Here is a 24,304-nt window from a genome sequence, read left to right as displayed (position 1 = left end):
GGAGCGAGTTGGGTCGAAGATAATACCCAGATTCTTTACCGAGTCGCCTTGTGTAATTGTTTCGTTGTCAAATGTTAAGGTGGTATTATTAAATAAATGTCGGTGTCTAGCAGGACCGATAATCAGTATTTCTGTTTTCTTGGCGTTGAGTTGCAAGAAGTTAGCGGACATCCATTGTTTAATTTCTTTAAGACACGCCTTCAGCTGACTACAATCCGGCGTGTTGGTCAGCTTTAGGGGCATGTAGAGTTGGGTGTCATCAGCATAACAGTGAAAGCTAACACCGTATTTGCGTATGATGTCACCTAGCGGCAGCATGTAAATACTAAAGAGTGCAGGGCCAAGAACCGAACCCTGAGGAACTCCGCACGTTACTTTAACATAGTCCGAGGTCACATTATTATGGGAGACGCACTGCATCCTGTCAGTAAGATAAGAGTTAAACCACGACAAGGCTAAGTCTGATATACCAATACGTGTTTTGATACGCTCTAATAAAATATTATGATCGACGGTATCGAAAGCAGCGCTAAGATCAAGAAGCAGCAACATAGATGACGCATCAGAATCCATCGTTAGCAGTAGATCATTAGTCATTTTTGCGAGGGCTGTCTCCGTAGAGTGATTTGCCCTGAAACCGGATTGAAAAGGTTCACAGAGATTGTTAGACACGAAGTGTTCATTTAGCTGCTGTGCGACAATTTTTTCGAGGATTTTCGAAATAAAGGGAAGGTGGGACACCGGTCGGTAGTTTACCAAGAGGTCAGGATCGAGGTTAGGTCTTTTGAGCAGAGGATGAATAACCGCTAAAACATCATTAAGTTAAGGCAGTCTGCTCCACTTTTGCACTTATCAATTGTACATATTAATTGGCAACACTAAATGGTCCCTAATGTGTGATGGCCCATGAGGTGGCGACTTGTCCAGTGTGTACCCTGCCTTTTGCCCGAATGCAGCTGAGATAGGCTCCAGCACCCCCCGTTACCCCAAAAGGGACAATCAGTAGGAAATGGATGGATGGAATTGTACTTAAGAGATCACACGCAACATGCCCACTAACAGTGGACACGATTTTATAGTTTGCACACGCTGTTTAGCGCATGGTGTTTGGATCTTTGTAAATCAGGTCTTAGTGTTCTTTATAGTGGGACTCAATATTTCCGTTATATATATAAAACTATTAGCCACCCAGGGTGCGCTGAAGTCTGCAAAATATGGCCTTCTGGGCCGTGAGTTTGAGACCCCTTCGCTCAGCAAATGCATTATTTCTATGATCAGTCAGGGTCCTGACTGTTCCTCTTATGTGATCTGCAGGCTTTGCAAAAAGACGTTTTGACAAACGCCAGCGCTTTGAATGAGGTCATCACCGGCACAAAAAGGTTTCTGGAGGAAAACCGGGCCAACCTGACGACGGATGAAATCGCCTCGATTGAAACCAAGTTGGATGAAGCTGAAAGCAAGGCCAAGCTGATCCACCAGCGAGCGGAGGAATCCAGGAAGGACTTAGAGAAGGTTGTTACCACAGCCATAAAACAGGAGAGTGAAAAGGTCAGCAGCAGCTCTATTCTCACCGCTAGTAAAAATGTAAGCCATTTTTTAATCAACATATATGCACATTTTATTTGTCATTTGTCTGGTCAGGCTGCAGCTGTTGAGCGACTTGAGGAAAGCAAAAACAAAATAGAAGGTCTACTGGAGTGGATGTCCAACATCGGCAATGAAAATGAGAGGAGAGCTATTGATCAGACTGACTTTATAAGCAAAGAGAACGGAAACCTGCCAGAAGAGACATCCGAGAAGTTACGGAAAGGAGAGAAGGATGATGCTAATGGAAATAGTCTGCGACGCAGTGAAAGTGATTTTGACGGGAAGAAGGATGCCAGCATGGATGTGGACAAACAGTATGAAAGATTGAAGGTATGTTTGGTTTACTGCTTAACAAAAGTACATTACTCACATTTGCAGCAAACATTTTCATCACCGTATATCTTCTCAAGGCACAATAAAACATTGAATTTATTACAGCTTGCAAAGCTGTATAGATTTACTATCAACTGAAAATGGCACAAGTGACTACATCTCACTGTGAATATTTCCAAACTGTGTCCAATGTGTCAATATTTAGTGCTGCCACTCTTAAGTACATTCACGTCCCTTGAGAAGATTTACTGCAGATTTGAATTAAAAATCTGTTTGTTGCAGAATTTATGCATTTTTTTCATTTTCATTTACATTTCCTACTATACACTAATGCAAAAATATATCAGTTTAGTTGCATTGATTCCTGGAAATTGCAATATTGTCGCGTTAATCCCCACGTCCCATTCCCAATTCCTGACAATTTGCATCCTGATCTTTGATATTAGATCACATCAGTAGATGTAGTAGTATATCATGTTAATGGTTTCTTTCTTATGTAATTGTTAAAATACCAAATGTAATGCATTCTCCAAAATAGAGGTATGATAAAAGAACATTTCTAAAGAATGTTCTCTCAAAAGTACAATATTTGTCTTTAAGAGGCCAGAATTATTACGGACCGTAGATGGTGAAATCCCTAAATGAGAAATGTTGTTCTTAAACTGTTCAACAATTGATGACTCTCACCCCATCCTTGTTTGTGAATGACTGAGCATTTCATGGAAGCTGCTTTTATACCCAACCATGGCACCCACCTGTTCCCAATTAGCCCGTTCACCTGTGGGATGTTCCAAATAAGTGTTTGATGAGATTTCCTCAACTTTCTCAGTCTTTTTTGCCACTTGTGCCAGCTTTTTAAAAATTCCAAATGAGCCGATATTTGCAAAAAATAGCAAAGTTTAACCGTTCGAACGTTAAGTATCTTGTCTTTGCAGTCTATTCAACTGAATATAGGTTGAAACGGATTTGCAAATCATTGTATTCTGTTTTCATTTACAATTTACACAACGTGCCTACTTCACTGGTTTTGGGTTTTGTACATTCAATGACAGCTAACGCTAGCTATCCAAATTGCTATTATTAGCTAACAACACCTAAAGCTACCTTATGTATGTACATAATTACGTCGTTACGTAGGAGAAGCTGTGAGAAGGCGAGATATACTGTGTAAAATACATTGGAAAGTTGGGGCCTTGTAGGTATCTGTGTAATTCTTGCAAACAGCCCTTTTAAAGGCCTACTGAAATGCGATTTTCTTATTTAAACGGGGATAGCAGGTCCATTCTATGTGTCATACTTGATCATTTCGCGATATTACCATATTTTTGCTGAAAGGATTTAGTAGAGAACATCGACGATAAAGTTCGCAACTTTTGGTCGCTGATAAAAAAGCCTTGCCTGTACCGGAAGTAGCAGACGATATGCGCGTGACGTCACAGGTTGTGGAGCTCCTCACATCTGCACATTGTTTACAATCATGGCCACCAGCAGCGAGAGCGATTCGGACCGAGAAAGCAACAATTTCCCTATTAATTTGAGCGAGGATGAAAGATTCGTGGATGAGGAAAGTGAGAGTGATAGACTAGAGGGCAGTGGGAGCGATTCAGATAGGGAAGATGCTGTGAGAGGCGGGTGGGACCTGATATTCAGCTGGGAATGACTAAAACAGTAAATAAACACTAGACATATATATACTCTATTAGCCACAACACAACCAGGCTTATATTTAATATGCCACAAATGAATCCTGCATAACAAACACCTCCCCCTTCCCGTCCATATAACCCGCCAATACAACTCAAACACCTGCACAACACACTCAATCCCACAGCCCAAAGTACCGTTCACCTCCCCAAAGTTCATACAGCACATATATTTCCCCAAAGTCCCCAAAGTTACGTACGTGACATGCACATATTGGCACGCACGTACGGGCAAGCAATCAAATGTTTGGAAGCCGCAGCTGCATGCGTACTCACGGTACCGCGTCTGTGCATCCAACTCAAAGTCCTCCTGGTAAGAGTCTCTGTTGTCCCAGTTCTCCACAGGCCAATGGTAAAGCTTGACTGTCATCTTCCGGGAATGTAAACAATGAAACACTGGCTGTGTGTGTGTTGCTGCAGCCGCCCGCAATACACCGCTTCCCACCTACAGCTTTCTTCTTTGCAGTCTCCATTGTTCATTGAACAAATTGCAAAAGATTCACCAACACAGATGTCCAGAATACTGTGGAATTTTGCGATGAAAACAGACGACTTAATAGCTGGCCACCATGCTGTCCCAAAATGTCCTCTACAATCCGTGACGTCACGTGCCGGCGTCATCATACCGAGACGTTTTCAGCAGGATATTTCGCGCAAATTTTAAAATTGCACTTTAGTAAGCTAACCTGGCCGTATTGGCATGTGTTGCAATGTTAAGATTTCATCATTGATATATAAACTATCAGACTGCGTGGTCAGTAGTAGTGGGTTTCAGTAGGCCTTTAATGTCCAAATAAGTATATCTGATGTCACGATGTAACGGGACTTCATAACCCCCATGATTTGACTCTTTGGCATTGTTTGACACAAGTCAGAAAAGACAAAAATCATTGTAGGTCACCTTTACTGATGTATTTCTTATGTAATTATTATGTTATATAATACGATACACAGTATCACGGTCTTCAAGTCTTTATTGTTCATGCAGGCTCGCCATCAGGAGATTCTGTCCCAGCAGCAGGATTTAATCGTGGCCACCCAGTCGGCCCAGGCCCTCTTGGACAAGCAAGCCAATGTTTTGTCTCCAAATGAGAAGGAAAAACTGCAGAAGAACATCCTGGAACTTAAGGGTCGCTATGACGCCTCCCTGACCCAGGCTGAGCAGCAGATGAAGCAGATGCAGAGCGTCCAGGAGGAACTGAAGAAATTTCAGGACGATTCCGAGGAGTTTGAGGACTGGTTAGCGCAGGCTGAGGGCGAGATGGAGCAACTGAGCGCCTCTGAGTGCTCACTAAAAATCCTCAACGATAAACTCCTCCGACAGAAGAGCTTCTCTGAGGATGTCATCTCTCACAAGGGGGACCTTCGTTTTATTACTATTTCGGGCCAGAAGGTACTGGATGTGGCCAAAGCCTGCGGAGTATCTGACCCAATGTCTAAAAACGGCCAGATGCAAGTGGACACTTCAGGAACCTGTTCTGCGGTCAAGGATAAACTGGACTCTGCAGCCAGTCGATATAAAACTCTACACTTGCAGGTATTCTGCTAAAAAAAAAAAAAAAAAAAAAAAAAAAATATCAAGTGTGCAATGACATCATTTTACCGCATGGTGGCAGCATCTACTAAATCCTAATTGTATTCATCACCAAATTCTACAACTTTATAGACAGCCACCTCAGGCATTTGCATGATGTTTGACATGAGCATATATATAATAAATGTGACACCTTTTTGCCCCTTTTTTGCTCATTTCAGTGCAATCAGCTCGGCAACAACCTCAAAGATGTTGTTGACAAGTACAAGCGGTATGACGACTCCAGCACGGGCCTCGTGAAGTGGCTCGGGAGCTCCGAGGAGGAGGCCAGGAAGCAGCAGTCAGAAGCCATCTCAGCCGAGCCGCAAATGCTGCAGAAACAGCTGGAGGACACCAAGGCAAGACACACCAGATGTACTTTAGTTGGCTGAATTGTTGTTGTTTTTGTGCCATCTAAATGATGTGTAGCAGTCATGTAAAAATGCCAGAATGTGTTCATTAGTGAAGTTAAAAAGTCAGAGCGAGCTTGAGCTTGCCGTGGATGACTTACTGTACAAAGCATACCATATACAGTAATTTACTTCCTCTTAATGTGACGTTACAGCTATTTTAAGATAACTCTTGCTGACAAAGATATTGGCTGCAGTTTGCTAAATATTTCACTCCAATCGAAGCATAAATAAAGATAAGAACCTGAGTCAGGGCCAACTAAAGAAAAAAAGTAGTTTTCAAAACCACTAGACTCCTCAATGATAGTGATAATCTCATCTAATATTTTTTTTAGAATACTTTTGTTTTGAATGAATCAAAAGGTCTCACTCGACCAGACTTGGGCAAATGAAGGCCCGGGGGCCACATGCGGCCCGTTAACTTTTCAATCCAGCCCGCCAGACATTCCCAAATATTTTTTTCTAGATCCTTAAGATGGAAACTGTAGATGCCATTATGATGTGTAGTGATGTTTTCAAATGACCGTAAGTCTTGAACTATACAAAGTATTTCAATGGTCGGAATCTGCACTTTTGCATGATATACTAGTTACTATGGTAATATAAGTGACGAGGCACCAAGCAGTGTGGGTGGGGAGCGTTTCCATAGAGAGGCCAGCCTGAAATGCGGGTGTCAGGGACAGACGCGGAAGGAGATTTTTCAACAAAGTTCTGAAGCTTAGTGACCCTTTGCGTTCATATTTCGCTGTGTTTGTTGCATTTTTGTTGCGTTTTGCTAGATTGTAAAATATGTCGATCGAGAGGGTGAGTGACGTTCATATGTTGTCAATATTCAGTGTTTTATCGTTCATAGTTAAGTGTAAATCCCACATTCTTTATTTTAATGTACATTCTGGGTGTCTCATTCAGTAAAAAAATTTAAAATTCCATTCCGTTTTTTAAGGCGGTCTGTCATAACGTTTTTAGCTTAGACATACCGGCCCCTAGACACATTTTTTTCTCTAAATGTGGCCCCCTGAGTCAAAATAATTGCCCAGGCCTGCACTAGACTGTACTGTATTTTTCAACAACTTTGAATAAGTCAATCAATCAATCAACCAAACTTTATTTGTATAGCAGTTTTCAAGCACAGGCAAGTTGAATCACAAAGTGCTTTGAACCAGTAAAAAAAAGAATACACACACGCACGCACGCACGCACGCACGCACGCACGCACGCACGCACACACACACACACACACACACACACACACACACACACACACACACCTGCCCACACAGCACTATTGACAATATCAAAACATGGCATTGTACTGAAGATTTGGGGAAAATGCCACCTTTTGAGGCGTCCACAATGGAGAATTACTAAAACATGACTGACGGATAGTATGCAGAGTTCCAAGCGTTATTTTAAGATGTGTAGCAAAGCCTGATTTTTAATAATGTCATGTAGTTAGAAGGTGGGTCAGAGACAATATCATGCTAATAAGAGAGGAGAGGATTTTTCAGGTTTTCTTACACTGGTGGTCATAAACCGTTAAAAAGTACATTTTAGATGGATGACTCAGTCTTCAATCTGGTTAATTACACTCGCAATGAATGATAGTTTTGATTCTGCTGTCACGCTGGGTCACTGACCTCGTCTCGGTCGTTATCCACAGGCTTTGCAAGGGGAAATGAGCGGGCATCAAACTGCTATTGACACGCTACGCAAAACAGCTGAGTCCTTGGTCACATCCGAAGGGAACCTGCTGCGCAACTTAGATGAGATCCAGGAGACAGTAGGTGAGCGTTCAAATGTGACAACAGCTGCTTATTGCTTTGCAATTCAAATAACTGAACTTTCAAACGTAACTGGGTTTGTTTTGTCTACCTTGTAGATGACATAGTAGAGCGTTATGACAACCTGTCCAAGTCCGTGAGTGATCGCAATGAGAAACTGCAGATCACTTTGACTCGCTCCATGAGTGTCCAGGATGGACTGGATGAGATGATGGGGTGGATGAAGGGAGTTGAGGCCAGTGTGGAAGAGAATGGACAAATTCCACTGGACTCTGCATCTATCAAAGACATGCTCAGCAAAGAAGCAGTATGTATGATTATTGCTATGTTACTGCATTAACCTGAATATAAGTCAACCCTGGCACTTTTTACGACAAAAATGAATGTATCATATTTCCCAAGCTTTGAACCCTGCGGTTTATACAAAAGTGCGGCTAATCTATGTTTTTTCTTCGCTAACCGCTTTAATGTTTTGTATACAACAAACTTACACAGTATTAACACAGACACAGAGACTGAAAAAGTGTGTTATTGTTTGTGGTTATGGCGCCATCTTTTGGAAGAGTTTGCTCTCTGCAGGTGCTGCGAGTCGAAAGTCTACAGTATTTCCTTCTGTTTTTTGCCTTGAACCGGATGTATAAGTGCCGTTCCGTCTACTAGTTGTCAAAAGCATTTCTACCCATATGGTTTCTTCATTCATTTCTCCAAGCAACGTTTGTAAGTTTTACAATACAACAAAAACAAGTTATAGTCAGTAAACTGTCACATGTTTGATAGTAGTGTTTTCATGCATATTTGTACATGTTATCGTAATGTAATCAAATTTGCTGTTAACAATTTACAATGGCATTATTTTTGTAATGTTTCAGTTGAACAAATTCCTCAGTAAATTCACCAAAATGTCACTGTGGAGGTATTGAGTCTGTTTAGCTGATTGGAAAGCTAGCTTATATGCTGGTGTGCTCTATAGTCCGGAAAATTAAATATGTTTATAATATTTATTTATACTATTTATAATGTCAAAATAAGTGAAAAAACATGTATTAAAATAACATCCCTTTTATTAGACTTTTTCAAAAGGAGAAAAATAATGTCTGACATTCCGGTAAATACAGTTTTTTCCTCAAATAAAGGCCTCTTGTGAGTTACCAGCTGAAACTTTCCGCAGTTGTGTGATTTGAGGATATACAGGGCCTGTTCTACTAAGATCCAAACTATAAATTGCATGTACCATTAGTGTTGCGGGTGATCTACTAAGACTGCGTGTGCAATGGATTAAAAGTGCAAAAGTTGTGCTGTATTTAAATGTACTTTTTGCATGTACTACCAGTTGTCACCATGGACACACTCATTTACTGCACCTGCAACATCAAGCTCCAACCTGTGGTGTTTTGTTATGTTGTGAACATGCAGCACACAACTATAATCTGTCCCACCTTTTCTGGACTATTAAAAGTGCAAACTAGACAACAGAATCTATTTTTAGTACATTAAAGGTTCGCTCTGTTAAAGGCTGATGATGTGTCAAAAACGTAGTAGAATGATCGAGAAGCAAGAAATTGCATGTCGCAAGCAGTGTTTTTATTTAAGAGTTACATGAAGAGTATACCTATCAGATGTATAAACAATATATCTTCTTTTTGAAAAAAATAACTCCATTAAAAAACGCCAGCAAACACCATTGTTTTGGTGTTTGCTTTCTCTAAATCAGCCTTTAAGTCATTCATCAGCTCAAAGATGGAATTTCTGGACAGATGATATGTCTAATATTTATATTTCTGTCATAAATATGTCGAATGTAGACGAGAGCACAGAATATTCTCTATTTTCATTGTATGTAATTGCAGCGATTGCCTCTTTCTGAATGCGGCACAGCCATTTGTGCGTAACTGTGCTAGTTAGTGCGCAAGTTTAAATATACAGTCATCCCTCGACAAATCACGCTTCAAATATTGCAGCTTCCCGACATCGCATATTTTGTTATATGAATATATATATATATATATATATTTTTTAGCATTACAAAAAAAATGTTGGTGCAAAATTAAGCATTTTGAAGCATAACTCGGCTGAATAAACTAAAAATATCAATACTACAGTATTATTGGCTACTGTAGACCAAACCAATCAAATCACGCTGTTCTGTATCGTGGCCACTGATTGGCTCAGCTCAGCAGCATTACTATATCAGATTAAATAAGTGTACAGGTGACTAAAGGGTGTAATTTAATATCCAGAGAGCCCTCATAATGTTACAATTTTTTTTAGAAGGTTGTAAACTGTTTTTTTATGCTGTAGTTATTAAAATATATTTGACTTATGCTTTGCAGAAATTAATTTATCGCGTGTCCGAAACAAATTAACGGTGATATATGGCGATGGCAAAACAGTTGCAGGCTTGATAAATCTCATTGTGAGCGCTAAATGATTATATTTGCATCTCCTCCTCCCAGGATAATCAGCATATATACTACATATTCATGAAGACAGAAACACTAAATGGATTGCGCTTTTTGTATTTTTCTCATATCAGAGACGCAATCCTCTGTGCACAAACTTAGGTCTGCGTGAGCTATCAAGTTTGCACGGGTTTTATTACACGCAAACCTTTAGTCGATCAGGCCCACAGTGTATTATTTTTTTCCAGTGTTACTGTCCATTTTTGACAGATTAGGCTATCAAAACTGACCGTATTCTGTATATTTTCCAGGCCATAGAGCAGGACATAGCAAGTCGCCAGAGCAGCATCTCAGCCATGAAATCCAAAGTGAAGAAGTTCGTAGAAACTGCCGACCCCTCCGCTGCAGTCCTCTTGCAGTCTAAGATGGACGCTCTCTCGCAACGCTTCTCAGATGCCTGCGACAAGCACAAGCAGAAAGTGTCGCATCTGGACCAGTTGAAAGACAAAGTGGAGGAATTCGAGAGCGTTGCAGATAAAGTCCAACAGTTTGTCGTGAAACGTACCCAAGATCTGCATGAGACGGACGGGCCAGGGAAGACCTTCGAAGAACTCTCCGAACTAACACAGGTCAGTGGAGCACTTATTATTTACAGTGCACTGTAGTTGCTACAGTATAGCTGACGCTAACAACAACATATGTCATTTTATTCAGAAAACAAAAGCTGAGATGGCTGAACATTCCAGTGATTTGGAGAAGTTGCAGACTATAGCCAAGGAGCTGTGTGAAATAAGCACAGACGGTAACAGAGCGCAGATCCAGAGCAAGCTGGACGATCTGTCAAACATCTTCAGCACCTTCAAAGACACCGTCAAAGAAAAGTAAGTGGAGTTTCATCCAAATGGCCGTATTTCCTCAATAGTTGCCAGTGCTCACTCAGGCAGACCAAGTCCACCGAGCAGACATGGCATCTGTAAAGCTGATATTACAGTGAATTTTAAAATAAAGGGGCTGCATGACTTTATTATGGAGCGTTTAAGAGAAAAATAAAAAGACTTTAACACTGGACCATGAAAATAGGTAATTAACCTTTTTTGGTACCTAATCTAAACAGCCTTTATCACTATAAGGTAGTTGAACGAAACACTCAGAAAGATAGAAACACATTTTTTTTTAAATGAATAAAAGTACATTAGAATAGTGTTAATAATATAACATATATTTATAATGGGGGTGTAATTTTATTTTTATTTTTTATCAATTCTTAATTGATTAAAAACAAGCCAAAATTGATATATCAAAAATGAACAAATAATAATAATAACAAAATATTTTTTTTTTCATTTATTTTTTCTTTTTTTATATTATTATTATTATTTTTTTTCAATCTGTCCTGTCCAGCCACTCAGGCAAATCATAATGTTGATGTAGATGTTGCCTTATTTGTGTTTGACTTTATTAAATGTTTGGGAAGCATTTTAATAAACAAAAAACAATTTTATTTAATATAGAAATTGATCAGAGCTATTTTATGGAGGAATGTAGTTAATCATAGAATTGGCATCCAATGTTATTTTAAAAAAAAGTATAAATTTTGAATCAAGAATAATTTTGAATAAAGATTCTGAATTGAATTAATACCCCCAAGAATTGAATTTAATCGAATCGTGTGGTGCCCAAAGATTCACAGCTCTAATTTATAATATAAATAATTTTAAATTTATTTTGACATCGTTTCAGAAATGTATTTTATATGAGTAAGGAAAGGCAAGGCAAGTTCATTTCTAAAGCACAATTCGTACACAAGACAATTCCAAGGGCTTTTCTGATGCATACAATTATAAATAGGCATATATAATATTATTAAAAAAAACAAAATCATCATCAAAATAATCATAATTCAATTGTAATCAAAAAGTGTAAGTAAAATACTTTCAGTTGCCATATGCGTAGTTAAATAAAAATGTTTTCAGCCTGGATTTTAACATTGCTAACATTAGTATGCTGATTATATACATGTAAAGTAAAAAAAACAACAACAAATAATCAAAGTATTTCAATGACTGGAAAAAAAGTTGATTAAAAATAATCAAAAGTTTCATGTTCACTGATTGTGTATCTAAATTGCAATATACTCTGTATTATTTTAATGAAGTATGATTTGTTTTTGTTGAAAAAATAATAAATAAAAAGAGAAGGAGATCTATAAATGTGATATTTTTTTTTACAAACATATAACATTATAGGTAAATTATAGTTTCTCAGGTAAGTAAAAAAACAGCCCTAGTAACTATGTGATCAAATACAGTGACTTTTTTTTTTACATAGTTACTAGCACCCCTGCAAACCCTATAGGGACAAGTGGTAGAAAATGGATGGGATGGGATGGACATCTGTGTTTATAAAAAAGCAGCAAAAAGGCACTAATTGATATTGTATGACTATCTTGCAGGGAGGGGGAGGTATTGTCCTGTAAAGACCTTCTGGGCGAGTTCAGGACGGCAGCCAGTGCTCTCAGCAAGTGGCTGGAGGAGACTAACGAGAAGGTGCCTGTGGCCCAGACAAGTTGCAGTGCTAAAAGTCTGGAGAAGGATCTCCAGATAGTCACTGTGAGTCCCCGAATGCATCAAATCATGCAATTTCACATCACTCCTAGCTATCCTCTCCAAATTGTCATCATCACGACCGTAAACAATGACAGATGGAGGCGTCAAAATCAATATTTTATCTCTCTTTAACGACCAGCTGCCATTGATCTAACAGTACACATTTTGACTGATAAACCTTTCAAAGGGATTACTGGAAGAATGGACGTCTAAAGGTCCTGCTGTGCAGGACTTGAACAACAGGGGATCATCACTATGCAGCCACATCGCTATCCTCACATCCCCTGCCAAAGCAAAGATACCTAATAAGTCAGGTAAACATCAGCATACTGAATGTTAGTTTTAGTGTGCGTGTTCGTTAGTCTTACTGGGAATGGTGTTCTTTACTCAAGCTTTGTCTTCATGTCTCTGTGTTAGTAGCCCTTACTAATGGTGGTGGTCCAGCGAGCCATTCGTACTTAACCAATAAAGGTAATCAAGTCTGTTTGGTTAAATACTGACTTTACTGGGTTTGGATGTATTGTGACACTGGACAATGTCTTGAGGCTTTGCCAGAAATACATACAATTAGCCAATATATCTTAATCACTGAAGCTGGGCGATATGGACGAAAAGTATATCTCGATATATTTTTACTTAAACTCGATATTCGATATATATCTCGATATATTTTCCGGTGAAAGTATAAAGATATATATAAAGATATTCATTTTTGAGCGAGATTCACTGAAATTGAAGTGAATGACAACTGTTCTGTAAACAGTCTGTGGCACTTTTATTAACCCTTTTAGTCAAGATGGGTATTTACAGCGCAGAAAATAAACTGTTTAAGTAGCACAGAATTACATAACATAAATAAAATAGAAAAATAGTATTTCTACGTAAAATAAGTAACATAGCTGTGCAAATAATACAAAATGTATCAAACTCAGATGAAAAATACATTTGCAGGCAGGCACTTTTTAATCCCCTGTCGATTATGTAATGGACTGTCACACATGTACGGTTCTGGTCAACGCCAAGTAAGTGACTTTACTTAATTGTGCAGCTATGACCTTCCTCACTTCGGCATACATTTTTGGCAGCATTTCTCATGTGAAATATGGCTTGGCAACTCAAGAACAGTTTTGATTTGGGCTTACATGGTAAACAACTCAAATTAAGGTTTTATCCAGACGCATTCATTCGTCCAAATGTGGCCGAGTAGACGCATTGTGGGTTTCCTGGACGTCGTCTACCTCGCTAAAAGAACAATCTAAAGAAGAGAATCCCTTTGCCATCTTCCACTAGTTTTTTTAGTATATAAATCGCCCGCTTCTTTCTTTTCTACAACTTTCTTGTCGTCATTTGGGATGTCTGTTGTGATTTCCCTTCCTGGTTCCATGACCCGCCCTATCTTGCCTCTGATTGGCCTGTCCCTAATGTTTTGCCCTAATCTCAACCAATCGTGACTCATCATAGTAAACAACCATGGATGTTCTTATACGTGCAAGCAGTCTTGGAAGGAGGAAGGGGAGGGGTTTAGTCGTGAGTAGGAAGCGGGGGAGAACAAGGAACACAATAAATAAGCTGTGTTTGGTCATTTTAACATAAAATAAATTATATCGATATTACGATATTTTCTTAATTCATATCTTGTATAAAATATATCGATATATCTTACAAACTCGATATATCGCCCAGCCCTATACTGAAGCAAAGAAATGCAAATGTTGATTTTGAAAACCGGAAGCAACCTTGTACCTTGTCCAGCCCTGATGTGTTGTTCTATGCATGAACCTTTGCATAACCCCAAACTTATAGCAAGTAGATTGTATGTATTATATGATTTTTTGCCTGCATGTGCGTAAAACAGAGAACTAAAGAGATAAAAAATGCAGTTGCCATATTGAGTTTTAGGTATTTCAGGTATACATCAAAGCTATTTCACATACAAAAAGGGCCATGGAATGTCTAAAACAGTGCTTCTCAAACTTTTTTCCCCCAAGTAGTACCACCTCAGAAATAACTTGGCCGTTCCAAATACCATGATAATGACCAACATTAAATATAATACAGTAGTATGGTAGGCCTAAATATTCATTTAAAAAAAGCATAGTTTTTATTAAAATAAAGTTAAAGTCCCAATGATAGTCCCACACACACTAGGTGAAATTATCCTCTGCATTTGACCCATCCCCATGTTCACCCCCTGGGAGGTGAGGGGAGCAGTGAGCAGCAGGGTTGGCCATGATCGGGAATCATTTTGGTGATTTAACTCCCAATTCCAACCCTTGATGCTGAGTGCCAAGCAGGGAGGTAATGGGTCCCATTTTTTATAGTCTTAGGTATGACTCGGCCGGGGTTTGAACTCACAACCTTCCAGTCTCAGGGCGGACATTCTAACCACAAGGCCACTGAGTAGGTCTTTCAACAATTCAACATATTTAAGTATATTCAATAGTTTTGGCGACTGAAACATTACACACAGTTTGAACAATAGCATTGTGTTTGAATACAGGAAAATAAAACACTGTACTTTAATCAAGTGATTCTTTAGTGTACCACTAGATAGAGCCAGCATGCCACTAGTGGTACACATACCACACTTTAAGAATCACTGATCTAAAACAATTATGGAATCTACTGTAGCTGTATATTGACTGGATTTAAGAGTTAATCTACAAACCCCGTTTCCATATGAGTTGGGAAATTGTGTTAGATGTGAATATAAACGGAATACAATTATTTGCAAATCCTTTTCAACCCATATTCAGTTGAATGCACTACAAAGACAAGATATTTGATGTTCAAACTCATAAACTTTATTTTTTTTTTGCAAATAATAATTAACTTAGAATTTCATGGCTGCAACACGTGTCAAAGTAGTTGGGAAAGGGCATGTTCACCACTGTGTTACATCACTTTTTCTTTTAACAACACTCAATAAACGATTGGGAACTGAGGAAACTAATTGTTGAAGCTTTGAAAGTGGAATTCTTTCCCATTCTTGTTTTATGTAGAGCTTCAATCGTTCAACAGTCCGGGGTCTCCGCTGTCGTATTTTACGCTTCATAATGCGCCACACATTTTCGATGGGAGACAGGTCTGGACTGCAGGCAGGCCAGGAAAGTACCCGCACTCTTTTTTTACGAAGCCACGCTGTTATAACACATGCTAAATGTGGCTTGGCATTGTCTTGCTGAAATAAGCAGGGGCGTCCATGAAAAAGACGGCGCTTAGATGGCAGCATATGTTGTTCCAAAACCTGTATGTACCTTTCAGCATTAATGGTGCCTTCACAGATGTGTAAGTTACCCATGCCTTGGGCACTAATGCACCCCCATACCATCACAGATGCTGGCTTTTGAACTTTGCGTCGATAACAGTCTGGATGGTTCGCCTCCCCTTTGGTCCGGATTACACAATGTCGAATATTTCCAAAAACAATTTAAAATGTGGCTTCGTCAGACCACAGAACACTTTTCCACTTTGCATCAGTCCATCTTAGATGATCTCGGGCTCAGAGAAGCCGGCGGCGTTTCTGGATGTTGTTGATAAACGGCTTTCGCTTTGCATAGTAGAGCTTTAACTTGCACTTACAGATGTAGCGACGAACTTTATTTAGTGACAGTGGTTTTCTGAAGTGTTCCTGAGCCCATGTGGTGATATCCTTTAGAGATTGATGTCGGTTTTTGATACAGTGCCGTCTGAGGGATCGAAGGTCACGGTCATTCAATGTTGGTTTCCGGCCATGCCGCCGCTTACGTGAAGTGATTTCTCCAGATTCTCTGAACCTTTTGATGATATTATGGACCGTAGATGTTGAAATCCCTACATTTCTTGCAATTGCACTTTGAGAAACATTGTTCTTAAACTGTTTGACTATTTGCTCACGCAGTTGTGGACAAAGGGGTGTAATTCGCCCCATCCTTTCTTGTGAAAGACTGAGCATTTTTTGGGAAGCTGTTTTTATACCCAATCATGGCACCCACCTGTTTATGAGTTTGAACATCAAATATGTTGTCTTTGTAGCATATTCAATTGAATATGGGTTGAAAATGATTTGCAAATCATTGTATTCCGTTTATATTTACATCTAACACAATTTCCCAACTCATATGGAAACGGGGTTTGTACATACATACAGGGTATAATTAGTAAATGTTTACACACTGCATAAGTACCAAAATGTAGCGGTACTCACAGATCCTTTAATTATTATCCTCAGAGTTGATGACAATTCAGCAAAACATGTCCTACGTCAACGAGGGCTACTCCAGTCTGGGTGACGCTCTGAAGAGTCAAGCGGCCGAGCTGAGTGGAGCTTTGCGCGAGCTGAAGGACGCCAAAAAGGAGACGGACAACATGATGACGTGGCTGGAGGACATGAAGAAGACCACAGCATCTTGGAAAAATGGAGCCACGGAGAAAGACGCTGTTAAAACTCAGCTTGAACAGCAGAAGGTTCTAAGATGTTTGTCTATACAGTAAATGAGCTACAGGCATTTGGTTTAAAATAGTCCAGACCAGATTCTCAAACAGTGCGAGTACCCCTGGTGGTACGCGGGCTCCACTCGTGGTAAAAACATACACATATAGAATAGAGTGGAACCCGCTTAAGTTGGTTCCACTTATGTCAACATTTCATTTCTGGCCCAAAGTGGTAATTTCAATGAAAGATGGGTCCGTTTATGTCAACATGTTTTGTGCTATTGTCAACTTCCTAATTATTGATAAATAGCGTGAAACGAAAAGAGCAACGGCAACTACAGTCTTGATACACAACATTACAATGTGCACACAATAAAAGCATTGCAGTATTTATGTGGATTTTACCACAGTTTTTTTCTTCTTCAGATTTTTAGCCACTGAAAGAAATATCTATTATCACTGCAGTCAAGACATATAACAAAATTATTGTAGAAGCTATCTTATATAGGAGTATGAATTATCCCATGAAAAATATGTTCAAATTCAGGCAAACAATGTTAGGTTTAACATTTTTTGTTCATGTACCATTATTTTAGTGCATTTTAATAAAAAAAAAAAAAATTTTTTAAATCTAATTACCGTATTTTCCGGACTACAAGTCGCAGTTTTTTTCATAGTTTGGCCGGGGGTGCGGCTTATACTCAGGAGCGACTTATGTGTGAAATTATTAACACATTACCGTAAAATATCAAATAATATTATTTAGCTCATTCACGTAAGAGACTAGACGTATAAGATTTCATGGGATTTAGCGATTAAGAGTGACAGATTGTTTGGTAAACGTATAGCATGTTCTATATGTTATAGTTATTTGAATGACTCTTACCATAATATGTTACATTAACATACCAGGCACGTTCTCAGTTGGGTATTTATGCGTCATATAACGTACACTTATTCAGCCTGTTGTTCACTATTCTTTATTTATTTTAAATTGCCTTTCAAATGTCTATTCTTGGTGTTGGGTTTTATCAAATAAATTTCCCCCAAAAATGCGACTTATACTCCAGTGCGACTTATATATGTTTTTTTTTTCTTCTTTATTATGCATTTTCGGAAGGTGCGACTTATACTCCGGTGCGACTTATACTCCGAAAAATACGGTAATCGCATTTTAAATTTGGATTAATCATGATTAATCACAGGTCATTACTCGTTTGCATGATTTAAATTAACTTAATAAAAGACTTATTGTCAGAATGTCATCCAGGAATATTTTTTTAAATGTTTTACTTAAAGCACGTCAATTATATCCTAAAAACCCGCTAACGGTATTATATAAAGTCACGCAATTTGCCCGCGAGTGCAACAATCAGAGACTCTTCACTCATCTTTACACTGACCTCATCACTAAAATAACCACCCGCGATTAGGATAAAGGAGCGTGTGCAGTCAAAACAAATTCCACATGATTAATGCAATGATTTTTTTCTGATTAATCACACGAGTTAACCCGTTATTAACCTTATTAATTTATAGTGGCCCACTTTTCTATGTAAATGTTTGGTTTCGATTTCAGTTATGTCGACAACCGCTTTTGTGGACAACCGCTTATGTTGAGGTCAGTCAGCCAGTCGGAGGGGTGTCAACATAAACAGGTCCCACAGTCATTGTACAAACACAAATGTAATATGCTGAAATATTATTGTCTAACTCACTTCATAAGCCACAATTAGCGGTACATATATTTTTGTATTATGTATGTTTAATATTTTTGAATATTTATCCCATTTGCTTAGGTGTTTGAAGACGACATGAAGCAGAAAAAAGATCAGCTTCACAAGCTGAGAGAGAAACTCCTCCACTTGATTGAAACTCAACCAAACTCCCAAGAGGCAGCCAAATGGAAGCAGATGTTAGCAGACATAGGTATGCATGCACTGATATATATATATATATATATATATATATATATATATATATGAAATCCCAGTCATGTACGGTATATTGTCCTTTGCATAATGTCACACATCACTTGACTTTGAGTATCCGTCCAGGGTGTCGCCAAATGTCACATCACCTGCTTTCTGCAGGACACAAATTAAATTCACACATTTACACAGCCAAGTGCTGCCCAGTGTGAGATTTACACACTTTATGCAACGATGCTGACTCATGCAGGCTAAATATAAACATGATTCTACTCTACTGCGTAGATGCTGCTTGGGAAGACATCAGCGGCTCAGTGGTGGAGAGGAAGCAGCACCTGGAGCAGTCCAACAAGAATCTGGACATCCTCCAAACCACTCAGCTGCAGCTTGTCCAGTGGCTGTCGGAGAAGGAGCTGATGATGAGTGTCCTTGGGCCCCTCTCCATTGACCTTAACATGCTTAAAATGCAGAAGCAACAAGTCCAGGTAGACATTGTTGTATCATTTAGCTTCTTCACTGTTTTTTTTAGTTTGTTCATATCTGGGATCCCCAGTTTTTTTTTTACATCAACAATATGATTCGCCTGAGCAGCTGGACAGGACAGAATTTTTTTAAACATGGGAGGTTGTGGACGCAGGCGGGCCGGATTCAGTACTATATTGCTATTTTAGAGGGACAAGCGGTACGGATGGATGGATATTGTTACCGTATTTTTCGGAGTATAAGTCGCTCCGGAGTATAAGTCGCACCTGCCGAAAATGCATAATAAAGAAGGAAAAAAACATATATAAGTCGCACTGGAGTAGAAGTCGCATTTTTTGAGAACATTTATTTGATAAAACCCAACACCAAGAATAGACATTTGAAAGGCAATTTAAAATAAATAAAGAATAGTGAACAACAGGCTGAATAAGTGTACGTTATATGACGCATAAATAACCAACTGAGAACGTGCCTGGTATGTTAACGTAACATATTATGGTAAGAGTCATTCAAATAACTATAACATATATAACATGCTATACGTTTACCAAACAATCTGTCACTCCTAATCGCTAAATCCCATGAAATCTTATACGTCTAGTCCAGGGGTAGGGAACCTATGGCTCTAGAGCCAGATGTGGTTCTTTTGATGACTGCATCTGGCTCTCAGATAAATCTTGACTGAGATTGCTAAACACGATAAGTAATGAATAATTCCGCTGGTAATCAGTGTTAAAAATAACGTTCAGAAATATAAAACATTCTCTTGCATTTTAATCCATTCATCCGTTTTCTACCGCACCTGTTCAAGAAGTCACATTAATGGTAAGAAGTATTTTATTTATTATTGGTTAGCTTCAGAATAACAATGTTATTCAAATGAATAAGAGACTTATTATACTCTAAAGATGTTGGTCTTACTTAAAAATACACGCATTTAATTGTATTCAGTGTTAAAAAATATTATATGGCTCTCACGGAAATATATTTAAAAATATTTGGCTTTCATGGCTCTCTCAGCCAAAAAGGTTCCCGCCCCCTAGTCTAGTCTCTTACGTGAATGAGCTAAATAATATTATTTGATATTTTACGGTAATGTGTTATTAATTTCACACATAAGTCGTTCCTGAGTATAGGTCGCACCCCCGGCCAAACTATGAAAAAAACTGCGACTTATAGTTAAAAAAATACGGTATTTAAATGTATTCTTCTTCTTATTATTATTATTTCACTTGTTGTGGTTTATTAGTTACTATTATATATATTATGTTCGGTTTTTTGTCAATATATTTAAAGTTGAGTTTTGGTGTTACAATAAATACTTGTGTTAATAAATAATCGTGTAAATAATTATTAGATTATAATATCAATCCAAAAAAAATCTTAATTTTTTTTGCCATAATCATCCAGCCCTACAATCCGCACATTAATCCACATCCACAAAAAATATTCAGTATTATTTTATTGTTCACAAAAAAGATAAACAAAGACCACAAAAATGTAACGTTTATTTGACATAAACTCTTTAATTTATTTAATTATTCTAAAAAAAAAAATTCTCAAGAAAAAAAAAATACTGAGCATATCAAAAATATACAGAATAAAAATAAACAATAATTGAATGAATAGCTACGTTGTACAAAAATACCACTTTTTTTCAGTAAATAAATACAACACTTTTACTCCTGTAATATTAATCTTATTTGATTATTTTTAAAGTGAATTTAATACCTTTTTTTTTTTAACTAAACATATTTATAACGTATGCTGTAAAATGTAACCACATTATGTTCTTTAATATAAGTTATAAAGCATGTCTGAGCAAATAAACAATTCCATATATTCTCTCTGTCAATGTACTCCCCCCCAAAATAAATATATACAATACTGTAGTTCTGATTATTTTTTAGTAAAACTACCAGTATAGTATGCTTTAGTTACATGTTTTCATCATTGTTTTAATGCATACGTTGTACGTCAAGTACTTACAAAGGCCATGCTCAAAGGTTCATTATGTATTTATATTCATATACATTTTAAATTTTCTTGTAATCAGACAAAACATTTTGGTATATTAGATTTAATTTTTACCTAAAGCCTTGTCACAGGTCTGTACTCTGTGCTCTTGTTCTGGGATGCAATGATCATATTTGCTCTACCCTTTGTGCAGATCCTCCAGAATGAGTTCAAAAGCCGAAAGCCTCAGTACGATCAACTCAACGAAGCTGCTTCTGCCATCCTAAACTCGTCGGGTAACCATGACCCCTCGAACAGTAAGCAGGTGAAGGAGCAGCTCACTGCCGTCACTGAGAAGTGGCAAGGTCTTATGGGACTGCTGGACCGGCGCGATGACCTCATCGACCAGGCTGTGGAGAAGACGGGAGAGTTCCAAGACCTGCTTAGCACTCTCAGCCAGACCGTTACTCAGCTTGAAGGTCAGCTTGGCAACCATCAGGCCTGCAGCACCCAGCCCGATGCGATGAAGAAGCGTCTGGAAGACGTCCATAATATCTCGGTTCAGCTGAGAGAGGAGAGGAAGAAGCTGAAGCAGGCTGAGTGCATTCATGCAGAGCTCACAGCGATGGTGACTGAGGACTACCTCAAGGCGGACTTAGCCAGGCAGTTGGAGAGTGTCAGCAAACCTTTTAGACAGCTGGAAGAGAAAACAGGTTTGTTATGTTTGGATGACAGATCCATTTAATTTATCATATCAATGTGCCTCCAGTATGAGTGCATAACAAGAGTTTCTGTGCAACTTTACTTTTAGTATAATTCGTCATGTAACTTATGTTTTCTTCTTGTCTGCATGCAACTTCATGTATATAATTCTGATCATAATAATAATAGTGAATATAAACAGGCAATTATTAGAATAACTACGATAATGGTAACATTTGTATATTTTTTTTAATTTATGCTAATATTACTAAAATCAGTAGTACTTTTTGCTACAATACATCATTAAAAATAAAATAAGTTAAACATAAACAATGAAATATAAGTAATAATTACTATAATAATGCTGTACACATTCCAAAAATAAATTTTTTATTTTATTTTATATTTTAACTACTGTATATGAGGTATATACATATATATATATATATGGCAGCAATTTTAATCTAGTGATTGTTGGCCCTGCGATGAGGTGGCGACTTGTCCATGGTGTACACCGCCTTCCACCAGTGTGCAGCTGAGATAGGCTCCAGCACCCCCCGCGACCCTGTAAGGGACAAGCGGTAGGAAATGGATGGATGGATTAAGTTTAGGTTGTTAAGAATAAAGTATCAATCCATAATATAGAACACAGGTGTCAAACTCAAGTCCCAGGGGCCAGATTTGGCCCGCTGCTTAATTTTATGTGAAAATCCTGTGATGAGATGGTGACTTGTCCAGGGTGTACCCCGCCTTCCGCCCGATTGTAGCTGAGATAGGCTCCAGCGCCCCCCTCGACCCCAAAGGGAATAAGCGGTAGAAAATGGATGGATGGAATTCTAAAGTACACCATCTTCATCACTAAATGTATTAGTTCTTTCAATTTTGAATGAAAAATTGCAGTACTGCATGCAATTGCTTGTCTTTTAACTTTAACATGCTCTGATCATGCAACAAACATTATTTTAGCATATATTCCAAACTTTTTTTGGTCAAAATACAAATACATACTTGGATATCTGTATATCACCCTGACTTAGGATTTCAAAGCAAGCTATCCATAAAAGTTAAAAGTTAAAAGTTAAAGTACCAATGATTGTCACACACACACTAGGTGTGGCGAGATTATTCTCTGCATTTGACCCATCACCCTTGATCACCCCCTGGGAGGTGAGGGGAGCAGTGGGCAGCAGCGGTGGCCGCGCCCGGGAATCATTTTGGTGATTTAACCCCCAATTCCAACCCTTGATGCTGAGTGCCAAGCAGGGAGGTAATGGGTCCCATTTTTTTATAGTCTTTGGTATGACTCGGCCGGGGTTTGAACTCACAACCTACCGATCTCAGGGCGGACACTCTAACCACTAGGCCACTGAGTAGGTGTAAAAATATATAATCACATGCATATGCATGTTAGAAGAGCAGCCATAACTACAATGTGGCCCTCAATGAAAACAAGTTTGACACTAATGATATAGACTATAATAGTAATCTATAGCAATGATGATTGCTCTAAGACTGCAAGGGATGTTCAGCTTCCCCTGAAGTGCCAAAAAAACTCAAATTTGTTCCTTTCGACAGTTGTTTGACAAAATGAGATAAGATTATCAAATTTTTCAATAAGGTTCAAAATGTTTACCAGGATTTTTCTTCCTTGTACTTTGTACAAACTTTGAATTTGAACAGTTTCATAAACTCGATCATATTTGTACATTGTTTGACTTCTGTACATAATCCATTCCATAATTTAGTCCCACATACTGGTATGCTACTGTATGCTATATGCTATATGGAGTGACTTTTGGTCTCGAACAATGAATCAATAGGGGAACATAGAGTGGGTTGGATAAATGCTCGGCTTTGTCCCGCCCATCGGACGCCGAGCATCTCTAGAAGTATATGGAACGTGGGCTAGGCCTCGGTTGGCCTGGACGCCGGGCTTCTGCATGATGATTGGATGATCTGTCTGAGGCTGAATCCTTTTTTGATTGACAGCAAAATGAAATATAAACCAATGCCAGAGCATTTTTCAACTTTCATTCCGTTGTTCCATGTTGATAAGGAGGAATTTACAAACCTTTAAGTGACATTTTCTTTGTAAAATCTAGCAATCTTTGTCTTTTATCTGTTATGGGATAATGTTCCCCTACTTGAAAGACCCGCAGCCGCCACTGATCTATAGGTATGTTTGAGTTAAAATGCCAGACACTGATATGATTGTCAAATCTAATGATAACTACATTGTCGTTTTTTTGCGTCTTATGTCAGTAATTTCATATTTTCTCATGTAAGTGTTGTATGAGGTCTGTCTGCATTCACTAAGTTCCCTTGTTTTATTTATTGTTTTCGTTGCAGCCAAACAAATTGAGCAGCTGAACTCGACCTTCGCCAGCTCCCAGCAATTCCATCAAACCTCCAAAGACTTCCAGTCAT

The 24,304-nt window shown here is 38.5% G+C and overlaps 1 protein-coding gene across 1 annotated transcript in view; it reads left to right on the top strand.

The window, feature by feature from the left end:
* Positions 1–24,304, top strand: part of dst (dystonin) — a 245,852-nt gene that overhangs the window by 161,446 nt on the left and 60,102 nt on the right. Inside the window, exons 41-56 of the mRNA XM_061958270.2 lie at positions 1,315–1,548; positions 1,642–1,917; positions 4,612–5,160; positions 5,379–5,555; positions 7,267–7,390; positions 7,486–7,694; positions 10,098–10,415; positions 10,501–10,667; positions 12,239–12,395; positions 12,580–12,706; positions 12,810–12,863; positions 16,603–16,838; positions 18,605–18,734; positions 19,022–19,221; positions 21,390–21,888; positions 24,227–24,304. The exon at positions 24,227–24,304 is cut by the window's right edge and continues 1,391 nt beyond it. Of these exons, the coding sequence (XP_061814254.1) occupies positions 1,315–1,548; positions 1,642–1,917; positions 4,612–5,160; positions 5,379–5,555; positions 7,267–7,390; positions 7,486–7,694; positions 10,098–10,415; positions 10,501–10,667; positions 12,239–12,395; positions 12,580–12,706; positions 12,810–12,863; positions 16,603–16,838; positions 18,605–18,734; positions 19,022–19,221; positions 21,390–21,888; positions 24,227–24,304 (3,535 nt within the window). The remainder of the gene's footprint in view (positions 1–1,314; positions 1,549–1,641; positions 1,918–4,611; positions 5,161–5,378; positions 5,556–7,266; positions 7,391–7,485; positions 7,695–10,097; positions 10,416–10,500; positions 10,668–12,238; positions 12,396–12,579; positions 12,707–12,809; positions 12,864–16,602; positions 16,839–18,604; positions 18,735–19,021; positions 19,222–21,389; positions 21,889–24,226) is intronic.

Source organism: Nerophis lumbriciformis, linkage group LG02, assembly GCF_033978685.3.
Source record: "Nerophis lumbriciformis linkage group LG02, RoL_Nlum_v2.1, whole genome shotgun sequence".
Lineage (NCBI taxonomy): Eukaryota > Metazoa > Chordata > Actinopteri > Syngnathiformes > Syngnathidae > Nerophis > Nerophis lumbriciformis.
The sequence above is the reverse complement of the archived record's forward strand: the minus strand, read 5'-3'. Positions and strand labels throughout refer to the sequence as shown.